At 53.1% G+C, this 15,179-nt stretch overlaps 1 protein-coding gene across 1 annotated transcript; it reads right to left on the reverse strand.

The window, feature by feature from the left end:
• Positions 1 to 5,552, reverse strand: AQP2 (aquaporin 2). Its single transcript, XM_033865643.2, has 4 exons — positions 5,100 to 5,552; positions 1,809 to 1,973; positions 1,338 to 1,418; positions 1 to 707 (listed from the first exon to the last, which is right to left on the reverse strand). Exons 1-4 carry the CDS (start codon positions 5,457 to 5,459, stop codon positions 498 to 500), a joined length of 816 nt encoding a protein of 271 aa, XP_033721534.1. The 5' UTR covers positions 5,460 to 5,552; the 3' UTR covers positions 1 to 497.
• Between the last annotated feature and the right edge of the window lie 9,627 nt (positions 5,553 to 15,179).

Genomic DNA, 15,179 nt, shown 5'->3' on the forward strand with positions numbered 1-15,179 from the left:
TGCAGCGGAAGTGGATTTATTGCAGGTGGGGGAGGGAGGGGTCAAGAGGGGAGTAAGAGGTGGCCAGCCATTGCACACTTGCATCACCACAGGCACACCTGCTTACACTCAGGAGCATGAACAACCCTGCACCTGGGGACAGAGGGGCACTGGGGGATGAACGCACAAAACCTGATGCCCCATTCCCAGACCCCGTCCCCCGCAGCCCACCCAGTACACTGCGCAGGCTCTCCAGAGCCTTCCTCTGCCCTTCCTCCCCTGCTCGGTGCCCAAGTCCCCAGCTCCCTGCAAGGCGCCACGGGGTCGACTACTCGACTACTCGCTGCCCGCCGCCTCAAGGCAAGGGATCTGCCACGCTCACCGCTATCCCCGCCCTGGCCTCGGCACGTCCTGGAAGCAGCTACTCTGCACTGGGGGCCGGCTTTGCACCTGGGGAGAGGGACTCCGGCGGGGGTGGCGGGCGCTCCACCGAGCTCCCTCGAGCCCGGCCCAGGCGCTCAGGCCTTGCTGCCCCGAGGCAGGCTCTGCGGCGAGTGCAGCTCCACCGACTGCCGCCGCCGCACCTCGCGTTCCTCCCAGTCAGTGTCGGGCTCCAGCCCCTTCAGCACGGCCAGGCGCTCCGACAGGCTCTTGGCGGGCGGGAACAGGATGTAGTTGTAGAGGAGGGAGGCCAGGATGGCGCCGACCAAGGGTCCGACCCAGAAGACCTGGGGGCGAGCGAGAGGGCGGCTCGCGGGAGTGCTCCTCTCCCCCTTCCCGTTGAAAGGGAGCCTCACGCGGTGAAGGTAATCAAACGCGTATGCATGTAGTTATCAACGACTAGTGAGCAATTGGGAAGACTTGGTAATGGGGGCTAATGGTGCGAATTGGAGCCGACTGCCCGGGTGAACTTGGTCAAGTTACTTACCCTCTCTGTGCCTGTTTCCTCACTATAATAAGACGTAATTTCTGGAGTTCTTGTGCAAAACTAAATGAGTCAATATTTGCAAAGCACTTAGAAGAAGTCCTGGCACATACTAAGTACTAGATAAGTGCTAAATAATAGAAATGTGTTACGTAGTATAAACATTGCCATTTATCGAGTTCTAAGGCACTGCGTCATCTGTTTTATACCAGTTACCTCGCTTAATCTTTACAAAAAGCCAAAGCAACCACTGCTCTTATCCTCATTTACAGATGTGGAAACAGAGTCTTTGGCGTCAGACCTGAAGGGTGGACCCAAGACTCCACGGGGGCCCCAAGAGGAGGACTGTGGAGGGTTTGCTGATCCCACCCCAAGCTCTTCCAGCCAGATGGGTTTCTGGGGGAGGGAAAGGCAGGGAGGTTTCAGCCATTACCCAGTGGTTGTCAAACTTGCCAGTGACCACAGCTGGAGCCAGAGAGCGGGCAGGATTCATGGAGCAGCCAGTGTAATGGATCTGCAATGGGAGGCAGGGGTCAGGGAGGGGACGGAGGTGAGGAAGGGGCGGGGGGGAGTCTCTGTGCCTCTCGCCGTCCTTGACCTCAGCCTAAAGGGAATCCATGCGATGGACAATGGAGTTCATGTTATATTTACAGGGTTCGCTATTCATTTGAAGCTGGAGTGATATCTGTCCCTTTGTGGTATATGGGAGTCAAACCCTCTGGGGTGTGTCCATGTGTCTTTCCCTCTTGGGAGTTCTGTGTATCTGTCCCTCTGGGGTCTTTGTGGCTCTCACTTTTGGGCGTTCTGTGTGTCCGTCTCTAGAGTGGTCTGTGTGTCTGTTTCCTTGCAGTAGGTCTGTGTGTCTGTCCCTCCAGGGAGGCTGGAATCAGTGGCCATGACCTACCCCGAGGAGATGGCCCAGGACCACAGAGAAACCAATGGAGAGGGCGGGGGTACCCAGGTTGTCTCCACGGCGCTCATCCGTGGAGGCGAAGATGCAGAGCACCAGCTGCAGGGTCAGGAAAAGCTCCACAGTAACGGCCTGGCCAGCTGTCGAGTTGTTGCTGAGCTGGGGACAGAGAGGGGGTGGGGGGGACACACTGAGCATGCTCCCCACACTGGTGCCCTCTTCCTGCCCACCTGCAGTCACAGCTCCAGATAGGCTTCCGGGCAGCAATCCAGAACATCAGGGCTCCCCAGCCACCTTAGTCCAGACTACTGATGGCTTCTTCCTGGGCCATGGCACAAAGGCAGGGGGATGGACCCTACAACTGCTTGCGGTCCCCAGGCCAGAGGTAGGGAACCTGACTCCATAGCCCATTAGATTTGGGAGCTGGGGTTGTGCGCCTGCAGTGTGAAAGGAAAAGGATACTGAGATCCATCATTTCTGCTTCCTGGAGAACAAAGAGGGAAGAGGTTTTCATTGCAGCAGGAAGCTTTAGGCCAGGTAATAGGAAGACCTTCCTCTCTATTTAAGCCATAAGATACTGGTGTAACGAGAGGCCTGCGGTCTTTCCTCCTGTGGTCAAGGGGCTCCCAGGAACAGGATCTAGGGACTTGGCTCTGGGGATGGCGTTAGTGTGCCCCTTCCCTCTGTGACTGCATTGTGCAACTCTTTCCTCTAACCTTTGCCTGTTCCCCTTTGACCTTGCCTGTTCCATACTGCATTTCAGGCCTCAATTTTGCCCTGTGGACTGGCTCCCCGCACATCCTCCAGAGGTTGAGGTTGGGGTGCTGGAGCCCTGTACTTTGGTGCCTCCTCACCCCATGTGGGGTGCCCATGGTCCCAGCACACCTTGCGTTGGGTAACAAGAGAACTTGGGGCTGAGCAAAGAGGTGATTTCATCCACCCAGTGCTGGATTTCTTTCTGGGTTTTGTCATCTTATGCCCTACATCCTGCCCTCTCTGGGCACTGCACTGGGTGGAGCTGTGATAGTTCTGAGCTCCCACGATCCTTCTCCAGGCCCTGAACCCCAGCCCTGGGTCCTAGCCGTCAAGCTGGCACCCTTGGGTCTCTCTAGAGTCTAACTTCAACCACCCCCCATTCCCCCCTCCCCTCCAGGTCTTCCAATGTCAGAGCCTATAGTGGGCAGCAGTGAAGAGCTTTGAAGGCAGACACTTTGGCGCTTTTGACTTGCTGTGGGGCCCTACTTATTTCAGCCTCAGTTTGTCTTTCTGTAAAACTGGGAACATAGAATGGATCCTGGAGGACTGTCTGGGAATCAGAAATGACAAGGGCAGAACCCCAGCTCCATTCCCACTGGTAAACAGTGGATCTAAGGGAGGGAGACACTGTGGATGTGGGTTTGGTGTCAGACAGCTCTGGGTCCACTTCCAGGTACTGACACTGGTTCTGTGATTTGAGCCAATTAAATGCTGAACCTCAGTTTACCACTCAGGGTGGAGAATCACAGAATTCACCTTACAGTGTTGTACCTAGAACGAGATGAAATCTGGCCTAGCACGAAGCAGATGTGCATCAATGGTAACTTCTTGGTGGACAGACTGGCTTTTCCAGTGACCTCACAGGACACTTGGGACACCCATGGGGGTCAACTAGCTCTCACTAGCCTCAGGACAAGTCAATCCCGCTGCTGCCCCATTCCAGCCAGGAAGGTTCTCCCTAGTCCCTCAAGATGGTAAGTGCTGAGCAGTAACTTGGGGGGGCCTCCTCAGACCCTTCCCTTCTGAGGGCCCTAGTCAACTGTGAGATGATGGGAGAGCAGGAGGCCATGTCCTCATGGCCCCTTAGCACTCCCATTGCCCTGCTATTAGAGGAGGTTCCCCAACCACACATTCTTGAGACTTTCTTGGCCATGCTCTCTGGAAGTTCCTCTCTCAGTCTAACTACACCTCATCTTGCTGCAGACTGAACTAATTTCATTCTCAATGGAAATGGTCAGGTTTCTCAGCCTGTTCACCGCCATGGCTACTCTCGCCTTTTCTCCACCTTGAGCCCCCAGCCTAATGATATTTTCCAGTTTGAAGAAGAGACGAGTTCTCCAGTTGGGATACCCCTGCCCCTTGCATGAGGAAGGCCACCTGTGCCGAGGAGGGGATGGCCACAGAGACTGTGCAGGACTCTTCAGAGACATCAGAGCTCTTACCCAGTGGCCCAGGGATAGAGAAGGCCAAGAAATGCAGGAGACTGAGGCTTGGGATGGGGGATGGAGCAAAAGCTGTGTTGAGGGAACACAGACTGTCCCTTCCCACCCATGCCCTCAGATGCCCAGGCCTTTCACAGACCCGGGGGAGGGGGAGGGTGGGGAGGGGGAAGGGGCTGCGGCGTCACCCTCAGCTCCCAAAGGGCCCAAGGCTCCTGATTAGCCACTGTTCATGGAATCAGCAGTTAGCTCGTGGGCTCTGGGGACCTTCTCCGAGGTCTGGAGAGACCTTGCCCCTTTAGCTTTGTCCTGGGTTCTGGTGCTTATTCTGGTATTGACAAACTGTAGGACTTTTAGACTGTCGCTTCCCTTCTCTGAGCCTCAGTTTCCTTGTTTGCAAAACAAGGCTTCAGTGGCGGCTCAGGGAGGGGACGTTGGTGGGGTGGAAAGATCCTGGGTTTTGCAGTCAAGCCTGGGTTTGAAGCCTGGCTCTGGTACTTCCCCTTTTTGAGCCTCAGCTTCCATGACCTTAAGAAATGGATCTTCTCACCCCTGCCTCTCAGGCTGGTGTGAGGTATCAACCTGTGGCGCATGAGGAGCCCCTGCTGTGAGGCCTGCACACAGTAGATGCTGAAGAAATGTTGGGTCTTCTTCCCTCGAGAAGATGCTGGGCACTAGCCCTCTGAGGTTCCTCCCAGCTCGTAAAGCATGTCTGCTCTGGGACCCTGTCCTCTGCCGGGTCCTAGCGCAGCCCTCCCTGTAATGCAGGTACCAAGTCAACAGAAACCTTGATGCTGCTCTTCCTCCAGGAGGCTCAGGACAGAAAGTACAGGAGACCCGTGTGTATTCCAGCCTCTGCTCTGACATGACTGTTCCCTCTACCCTGACTCTCCTATGGCAGCTGTGTTCCTGGCTCTCGAATTTCTGCCCCTCCCCCATACAGCCACCCTCCCTCTCTTTCTGTCTCTCTCTCTCTCTCTCTCTCTCCCCACCCGGACCCTCACCCAGATCTGGTCCCTCCCCTCTCATCCTTTATAAGAGACTCCCCCGGATCTGCCCCTGTGGAAAGGACAAAGTTCTGGCTACTCACAGCATTGACTGCCAGGTCCCCCCGGATGTCTGGTGGTGTGATCTCAGAGAGCAGGGCGGCCCCGGCCACGGCCCCCAGCAGCTGGGCAGCCACGTAGAAGGCAGCTCGGAGAAAGGAGATGTGGCAACCCACCAGGCAGGCCACGGTCACGGCAGGGTTGATGTGGGCCCCGCTGACGTGACCCAGAGCCTGCACCAGGGTACCGATAGCCAGGCCAAAGGCCATGGCAATCTGCAGTACAGAGGGCAAGGCCTGTGGCCAGTTGAGGGCTGAGCCGAGGCCAAAGAAGACGAAGACGAGTGTGGCCAGGAACTCTGCAAACACCGCCCTGGAGAAGGCTATGGACCGGAGTTCCCACATGCTGTGAAGACTTCTGTGGGCTAGCCCAGTGGTCTCAGGGACAGGAAGCTTGCGGCTCTCTCTCTCTCTCTCTCTCTCTCCGTCTTTCTCTCTCAGGGTCTCTGAGGAGGCTGGTCATGGGCATTTATAGGGTTTTTCCAGCCTGGTTTTGGACACGTGAGATGGAGGTGGACTTTGGGCCAATACCTCTTCTCCCCGATGGCTGCCTCCTGCCCCCCCTCTCCACCCCTGCCTGCAGCATGCCTATCACCCCATCTTGGACTTCACAGCTGAATAATGTTCCCCATTAATGAGCTCCAGATAAGGACTGACGTCCCCTAGTTTTCCATGTTTGTTCCCTTGGTTACCCCATGGCTGCTGCCCCAGGGCCTCCCCTGCCCCCACCACCCCCGTCTTAGCGGAATTCTCTAGGGGATTGCACCGCCAAACCCCTCTCTCTGATTCAAACTGTTGGCCAAGGCAGGGGCAACACCTTACAAAACTGACCATGAGACAGGGTGTCAACGCTACCCCTTCTGGTGATTGGGAAGTTCTTCCTGCTGTCTGACCTCCAATTATTCTTTCTTGCAGGGAGTGGAAAATAACTGGTTGATGTGATGTGAACCTTCCAAGGCATAAATGTTTTGTGTATCTTCTGTGCTTGCTTTCTTGCAGTCAGTCACCCATAAGTCATTAAGCTTCACTCGCTCCCTGAAACCCCAGCCAAAGAGTAGTTCCCATAGCCTGGAGGCTGGGGGTGATGTCAGAGGCATTGGGACCCTGGCCTTGGGTGATGGAGTCAACCTGGGGTCGACTGAGCAAGCTGTGGGCTTCCATTCCGCGGTCCATCTCTGTGATTTAAAAGGGATAATAAACGTACATGGGCTTAGGGTTTGGAGTAAATGAATTCATGCATAGAAAGTGCTCAGATCTGCGCCTGGCCCACAGCAAGCTATCAATCGGTATCATCTGTTATTAATAACATTATTAATACTCTGAGGTGGAGACCACGACTCCCCAAACTCACATGTCAGGGTCCCAGAAGCTGTGACAGGCTGTAGGCACACCCTGGAGCTCAGAGCCACCCAGGCCACAGGGGGAGGACATTTTCTGTGGGGCAGCGAGCTGTGCAGGCTCAGGGAGGCTGCAATAAGCAACCCTCCAGCCTCAGAGCCTACTCAGCTCAGCATCTGGCCAATGCCACCTCCTGCCATCAATGCCACTCTGGCCCAAGGTCTAGAGACATTTAGGTCTGGGAGTCCCCCCTGCCCCATTCCATCGCACTTCTCTAATCCCGCCAGCCCTGCTCCCTCTCCTGGGACCCAAAGGCAGGGTCAAGCTCAGAGTGTGACTAAGAGGACTGGCTCTGGGCCCTGCTCTATCTCCTGTCCAGCAGGTCCCTGGACAAGTCACAGTCCCAGGAATGGAAATCTGAGAGTGACTGGAGACTGAAGAGTGGAGCCCCTTGTGTTGCTGTGTGCCCTTGGATGGGCCACACAGCCTTTCTTGTCTTTCCTCTTTGGTCAAAGTGTTCATGATCTTGAGAGAGAAAGTGGCCCACTGACCCTTGATTCTGGGCAGGATCTCCCCTAACCTGGTCCAGTGTAAAATCTCTTACCTCCCGATATACCCAAAAGCAGTGTCATGACTTCTCTCTGTAGCCCATTAACCCCCAGCCCACATTTGTGTATGTGTATGTTGGTCATTCAGTCACATGGTCATACATTTAGAACCCAGCAGGATCTTAGAGGTCATCTAGCATATGGATCCCACTTTACAGATGACAGCATGAAGTCCAGAGAGACTGTGACCTGCCCACGTTCTGGTCTGGACCCCAGTGTGGAAGGAGGGGAGGGCACCAACCATGACTGGGCCCCTGCTTGGGCTGTGCTTTCCCTTATTTATTTATTTATTTATTTATGGCTGCGTCGGGTCTTCGTTGCTGCACGCAGGCTTTGTCTAGTTGCGGCGAACGGGGGCTACTCTTCGTTGCGGTGCGCAGGCTTCTCATTGTGGTGGCTTCTCTTATTGCGGAGCACGGGCTCCAGGCGCGCGGGTTTCAGTAGTTGTGGCACGCGGGCTCTGTAGTTGTGGCTCGCGGGCTCTAGAGTGCAGGCTCAGTAGTTGTGGCGCACGGACTTAGTTGCTCCGCAGCATGTGGGATCTTCCCGGACCAGGGCTCGGACCCGTGTCTCCTGCATTGGCCGGTGGATTCTTTTTTTTTTTTTTTGTGGTATGCGGGCCTCTCACTGCTGTGGCCTCTCCCGTTGCAGAGCACAGGCTCCGGACGCGCAGGCTCAGCGGCCATGGCTCACGGGCCCAGCCGCTCCGCGGCATGTGGGATCTTCCCGGACCGGGGCACGAACCCGTGTCCCCTGCATCAGCAGGCGGACTCTCAACCACTGCACCACAAGGGAAGCCCTGGCCGGTGGATTCTTAACCACTGCACCACCAGGGCAGTCCTCTGTGCTTTACCTTTGAGCCGGGGTGGAAGGTGTTCCTGAGAAGCCGGAGGGTTCCAGCTGTGGTTCCTGGCTGGCGAGGAGCTCCCCCGGGGGAAGGTTGCATTTTGTTTACAGTGACCATGACACAGTGTCTTATGAGGAACAAGGTGCCGTCAACTGCGTGATGTACTAATAACTGAATGTGACAAACACGCTTTCTTGGAGATGGATGGTGAGATGATGGTTGAACAGCGCTGTGAATGTGCCTGACACCACTGAACTGTGCACTTACAGATGGTTAGGATGGTAGGTTTTATGTTATGTTAAAAATAATTTTTAAAAGTCAGAGGAGGAAAACAGCCCCCAAAATTCTTTCTTCCCAGTTTTTGTACATATTGAAAGAAGTCTTTTGGATTTATGTAGATATCAGCTTTTAGTCAAAAGTCACTCATGCACACATAAAAAAAGGAAATTATAAGCAAAACAAATTGGCTAAAATAGTTCCAAAATTTCTTCACATTCAGAGTCCGACTTTCCTAAATCCCTTTTCGATTCCGAGTCGAGTCCTTGATATCTCTCTACACAGTATCACCCTCTGTGCCCTCTCCGCAGTGTAGTGATCCACCATTTCTTATAAGATTGTTTGCTATGTTTCCAGAATTTCTTTCCAAGCCTCTGATACTCCTTCTGGAAGCTTCTGCAGGTGTTTTCTTGCTTCATATGTGACTGGCAATCATCTTGCACTTTTCTCAGTAGTAAAACATAACAATTGCATCTGTTTGTGGGACTCTTCCTTTCTTAGGTCCCATGAAACACTTGGCAGTTGTTTCACAAGAAAAGACAGACTTGCGGTCATCCTTCAGTGAGAACTATTTGCTTCACTAATGTCAAATTCTTGCCAGGCTGCTCTGTTTCCATGTCCTTCTGTACGCAAAATAACTTTAACTGCTAAACCACAGTGTAACTTTTTGAAGACATTTTAAGTAGCAATTAAACGGAACAGATGTAGGAATGAGAAGGCATGAAACTCACCTGACCAAGTTTAAGTATGCACAGGTAATGACAACTGCTCCCACCTGCTGTTAAGACACCATGATTGTTAAGACGTTAGAATGAGGGGAAAAAGGCACACCTTAGAACTGATGAAATATAGCAGTTATAATAGTAAATGCTCATTTAGTGCTCACTCTCTCATGAACTGCTTTAGACATTCCTACATGTATTAATGCTCTTAATCTTCACAGGAATCCTATGAGCTAAATTTTTTTTTTTTTTTTTTTTTTTTTTTGGCTGCGTTGGGTCTTCATTGCTGCGCATGGGCTTTTCTCTAGTTGTGGTGAGCAGGGGCTACTCTTCATTGCAGTGCGCGGGCTTCTCATTGTGATGGCTTCTCTTGTTGCGGAGCCCAGTCTCTAGGCTCGCGGGCTTCAGTAGTGGCAATGTGTGGGCTCAGTAGTTGTGGTTTGTGGGCTCTAGAGCGCGGGCTCAGTAGTTGTGGCCCATGGGCTTAGTTGCTCCACGGCATGTGAGATCTTCCCTGACCAGGGATTGAACCCGTGTCCCCTGCATTTGCAGGTGGATTCTTAACCACTGCACCATCAGGGAAGTCCCTGAGCTAAAATGATCATCTCATTTTTTATGAGATGAGGAAAATGAGACAGCAAGGTTAAGTAACTTTCCTGAGACCACACAGCTAGTAAGTGGGGAGACAGAATTAGAATTGCAGGAGTCTGACGGGGTTTTTTTGCTTTTATTTTTGTTTTTGTTTTGGCTGCACCACATGGCTTGCGGATCTTAGTTCCCTGACCAGGGATCGAACCCGTGCCCCCTGCAGTGGAAGCACCCAGTCCTAACCACCTGACCGCCAGGAAAGTCTCAGGAGTCTGACTCTAAGAGGACTTTTTAGCTGTGAAAGTGAATCCCTACCTCATACCCACCCTGTGAAATAATCAAGATAGGAAAGAAATGAGAAAGAAGGCTAAAGGACTCTGTATACTAAAGAAGTGGTGATTTGTGTGTTGTTTGCTGGTGGCTTGAAGGAGGGGGCTTAGACTCTGGAAAAGCAGAGGTAGGAGGAGGGTGTCTGTGGGGAGCTGGGCCAGTGAGGGTGCCCCATGTGGGAGCACAGTGACAGAATTCAGGACCGGTGCTGTCTGACAGATGACGTGAGGTGTTTTTCCTGCTCTGAGCCGAGCTGCAAGTGCCCTCCATTCTCCCCACGAGGTCGGTAAAAGTGGGTCACACACCCCAGCCCATGAGGCTGGAACTCTGAGGAAGGAAGGAGAAGGGACAGGGCAGATCTGCAGTCGGGCGAAGTGGGACAGAGTGAAACGAGCAACCCCAGGCAGCAGCTGGCAGGAGGGGTTGGGAGACTGCAGCTCTGCCCGCTTCAGGAAGCCTGAAAAGTATCGTAGGGTGTCAGATCCACGCAGTTCTGGGATGGAATGCGAACCTTTGGATTTCTGTGTCGGGTTGCCAGATAAAACGCAGGATGCCCGGATACATTTGAATTTCAGAGAAATAACAAATTGTTTAGCGTAAGTATATTCAAAGCAATAGTTGGAGCACACTCATATTGAAAAATTACTCATTATGTAAAATTGAAATCTAACTGGGTATCCTGTATTTTTATTTGCTAAATCTGACAACTCTATGCTATGCGAAAGCAAAGAGGGAACCCAGAGGACTGAAGGCCTGGGAACATCTGGGTTTCCAACTAAATTCTCACAAGGACTTTTGGGGATGAGTCTTATTAGCCTCATTTAACACTGGAGGAAACTGAGGCACAGAGAGGTTATGAAAGTTGCCTGAGCTCGCAAGGCTGGTAAAGATCTGAGACAAGCTATAAATACATATCTGTCTGATTCAGAAATTCAGGCTTTTGCCCCCATGGTTGGCAGACTTCGTCCTCAAAGGCCAAGCAGTCCTGACAGCCGAGGCCCAGCTAGAGGCAGGAAGGTCACAGGATCAAGCTCCTGGGGAGACACAGAGACAGCTTCCTGTCTTCCGCGCCCGTGCAGTGGGACCCAGAGATGAAGAAGATGGGACCTTACCTGACCACCCTACGGCTCCCACTGCCCATAAGACAAGGCCAGACCAGCTCCTTCATTTTGGGGCCCTGAGACGCATTGTTCCCTCTGCCTGGGACAGGTGTCACCACCATTTTCTCGTGGCTAACTCTTCCTCCAGGCAAGTGACTTTCAAACCTTTGTAGACCTGCAGGAAGAAATACATTTTATATCCTAACCCATAAACATTATCTCAATAGACAGAGACAGATAACTAAAACTAACATTTCACAAAGCAATATTTCCTAAATGTGATGTTTTAAATTCCTCTACTCTATGTCACTAAAAAAACTCATTTAGGTAACAACTACTCAACTGATTTCATGGCCCACTAATGGGTTGACACTCACAGTTTGCAAAACACTGTTTTCGATCCTGGCTGAAAATAGCTTTCTCAACGGGGAAGAGAGCATTGGTGGGGTGAGGAGGGGTCAGGAACCAGCTTATTCTCATTTAAGAGGATCAGGTGTGAATAAGGGGCACAGGGGCAGGGAGACCTTTCTAATAATAGCCCTGCCTGGTGAGGTAGTGAGTTCCCGAGCTCTTGGAGGAGTCCGATGAAGGCTGAGCAAACACCGGGGAAGCTGTGGCAGGAGCTGGCGCACCAGGATGAGGGCTGGAGAAGATGACGAATGGGGTTGCGTACAGCTCTGCCGCATGGAGAAGCCCGGCAGCCATGTTGATAAGGCTGCTGCGTAGCTGGGCATCTGGGAGCCACTGTGGGCGCTAGCAGGAGGGGAGACCAGCCAGGAGGAGAACCTACTGCTCCTCCCTTGACTGAATTCCTCCCGCTCCCCGGCTGCCTCCCCCGTCACATCTGGGGAAGGCTGGCCAGGCTGGAGGCCCCAAAGAACCAAGGGTGCCTTGGTACCACCCTCCCTGGGGGGGCGGGCGGGTCCTCCCTGCAGGGCTGGAGGGCAGAGGGGGAAGGGTTTGCCAGCAGACCCAGGAGAGCTGCTGTCTCTGTCCTACAGGGAGAGAGAGGAGTGGAGAATGCCAGGGACAGGCCGTGCTGGGGTCATTGCCAGATTAGGGAGTAGTAACGAGCTGAAAGTGTTGTGGGCAGTGCCTTGCTTGCAAAGGTCACCCAAACCTGTTTGACTTCCCACTCAGAATAGCTGCAGCAAAGCCACCCTGGCTCCATGGTGCCTGTCTCCAGCATCCATGGCTCCAGCGATTGTGGGAACTGCAGGGCCCTGTTTGGGCTCTGGGCAGGGCCCCTCTCCCCACCAGCTCGTCGTCATGCCTGCCTTCCTCCTACCCTGGCGTCACACCCCCTCGTGTCCCTCCCAGACCTCGGCCTCTGTCAGCCTCATACCTCTCCTCGAGGACTCACCCGCCCATCCAGTGCGAGGCACTGAGCTAGGCTCACACAGCTTCTCTCAACCAGTCATCTCAGCTATGTGAGCAAGTGGGCACCAACCCCATTGTACAGAATAGAGTAAGGGAGGTTCAAGAACATTAAGCTGGCTGCCACTTCCTCTGCCCCCACCCCACAGTGCTCTGCTTCACCTCTGTGACGTCACGGATCATGCTGTCCAGGATGATTTGGTCAAGCTCCGAGAACAGGAACTGTATCGAATTCATCTTTGTAGTCCCAATGCTTAATACGTGATTGGCCTGGTGTAAACACTCATAAAAATGTTTGTAGAATGAACTGTCTGCCCAAGGTCAAACAGCTAGGAAGTAGCTAAGCCATAATTCAAATTCAGATCTTCCTGGATCCCAACCCAGTCCCACACCCTTCATCCTCCTCCAGGAAGCCTTCCCAGACTTACTCGGTCAAGGCAGCTTCTCCACCCTACTCCCCAGAATCCTGGGTATTTGCGTGTGTTCCTATCCCCCTTCTCCCTGCTCTCCCTGAAGGCAGGGACCTGGGATAACATCTCAGCCTGGCTCTGATCCCCCAGCTCTGCCCCAGAACTCAAGAAGAACTCTGTGAATGCAGGATGCCCAGCCTGGGGGTGGAGGACCCGGGAGAGGAAGGCCTCAGCCAAACCAATGGTACCTTCCGGCCTGTGGGCCCAGCCACCTGCCTCATGACTCCTGTTCATCCAACCACGATTCTGCCTGGTACTGGGCCTGCCAGCTTCTCGTGAGAGCCGGTCCAGGTCTTGGTATTCTCCCGGGGTGGGTCCAGGTGGGGCACCTAATCCTCCGCTCATTTTGCTGCAATTCAATATCAGTCTTCAATTTACACGCTCTGCTGCCATCCTTCCCTCCTCCCTCCAGCCTCAGCGGGGGGAAGGGAGAACTGAGTACTCTCTGTGGCGGTCCTGAGACACCCTTGGGAGTCCCCCCAGCTGACCACAGCCCCGGGCCTGCTCAGGGATGAACGTTGGCCTTGGGACAGAGGGACCACTGTGCGCACCAAGGGAGCAAGACCTTATGTCCAGCGGCCTGGGGTGGATTCTGGGTCCACCTCGTAGGTGGCCTGTCTGTGGAGTCCAAAGCCACTCAGGCTTTCCAAGCTTCTCGGTAAACAAATGTAAAAGTACCTGCACATGGCAAGTGTTCAAAAATACCAGCTGAGGTTTCCCCAGGGGCTGAGGGCTTGTGGTTCTGGACAATCCCTTCTTCACCCAACCACCCGCCTTGGGCTGCAACGTGGGCTTCTCATCCTTGGTTCTAGCTGATGAATGTCTGTCTTCTCAGGGTTTTAGGGCAGTTAAAGCAGTTCACTGTATTTAATTATTCATGCAACAAGTAGTTATTGAGTACCAGTCATGTGCCAAGCAGTGTTTTGGGCTCTGAGATACGTCAGGGAAAAAACAGACCGAGATCCTTGACTTGGCAGGGCTGACCGTATGGGCAGTTAATTAGATGGCGCCTCCCTGCCTGTTCTCCTCCACTTTAAGCAACCTGAAAAGAGATGGAAGGAAACTGTCAATATTGGAAAATAACAGTGCTTACTCTCCCATGTTACTTTCACCCCTGTCTTACCACCACAGCTTGAATTTGTCACGTCAGACGAACGTAATAAGAAGTGTGTGCTCTTCCTCAAAAAGTTAAACACAGAGTTACCATATGACCCCAACGTTCCACTCCTGGGTTTAGACCCAAAAGAGTTGAAGAGTCAGGTGTTCAAACAGAAACTTGGACCCACATGTTCATAGCAACGTGATCCACAATAGCCAAAAGGGGGAAATGACCCACATGGCCATTAACAGATGAATGGATAAACAAAATGCAGTGTATCCACACAATGGCATATGATTTAGCCATAGCGAGGAATGAAGTACTGATACCTGCTGCAACGTGGATGAAACTTGTACACGTTACGCTGAGTGAAAGAAGCCAGGCACAAAAGGTCACAAAGTATGTGATTCCATTTATATGGAATGTCCGGAATAGGCAAATCTGCAGAGACAGAAAGTAGATGAGTGGTTGCCAGGGGCTGCGGAGTGGAGAGTGATTGCTTAATGGGTACAGGGTTTACTTTTGGGGCGGTGGAATGTTCTGGAACGAGAGACTGGTGGTTGCACAACATTTTGAATCGACTAAATGCCACTCAGTTGTACACTTTGAGACGGTCGAATGGTGAGTTTTTTTCTAATTAATTAATTTATTTTTGGCTGCGTTGGGTCTTCGCGGCTGCTGCTGCTGCTGCTGCGTGCAGGCTTTCTCTAGTTGCAGTGAGCGGGGGAGACTCTCCCGTTGCGGTGTGCGGGTTTCTCATTGCAGTGGCTTCTCTTGTTGCAGAGCATGGGCTCTAGGCGCGTGGGCTTCAGTAGTTGTGGCACGCGGGCTCAGTAGTTGTGGCTCGTGGGCTCTAGAGCCCAGGCTCAGTAGTTGTGGCACACGGGCTTAGTTGCTCTGCGACATGTGGGATCTTCCCGGACCAGGGCTCGAACCCGCGTCCCGTGCTTTGGTAGGCGGATTCTTAACCACTGCGCCACCAGGGAAGTCTGAATGGTGAATATTTTACGATTAAAAAACAAAAGTGTGGGGCTTCCTGTGCTCCACAATGGGAGAGGCCACAACAGTGAGAGGCCCACATACAGCAAATAAATAAATAAATAAAAATAAAAAAACAAACGTGTGGAGCTTCCCTGGTGGCGCAGTGGTTGAGAGTCCACCTGCTGATGCAGGGGACACGGGTTCGTGCCCCGGTCTGGGAAGATCCCACATGCCGCGGAGCCGCTAGGCCCGTGAGCCATGGCCGCTGGGCCTGCACGTCTGGAGCCTGTGCTCCTCAACGGGAGAAGCCACAACAGTGAGGCCCGCGT

The sequence above is a fragment of the Tursiops truncatus genome, chromosome 11 (assembly GCF_011762595.2).
Source record: "Tursiops truncatus isolate mTurTru1 chromosome 11, mTurTru1.mat.Y, whole genome shotgun sequence".
In the NCBI taxonomy this organism is placed as follows: Eukaryota; Metazoa; Chordata; class Mammalia; order Artiodactyla; family Delphinidae; genus Tursiops; species Tursiops truncatus.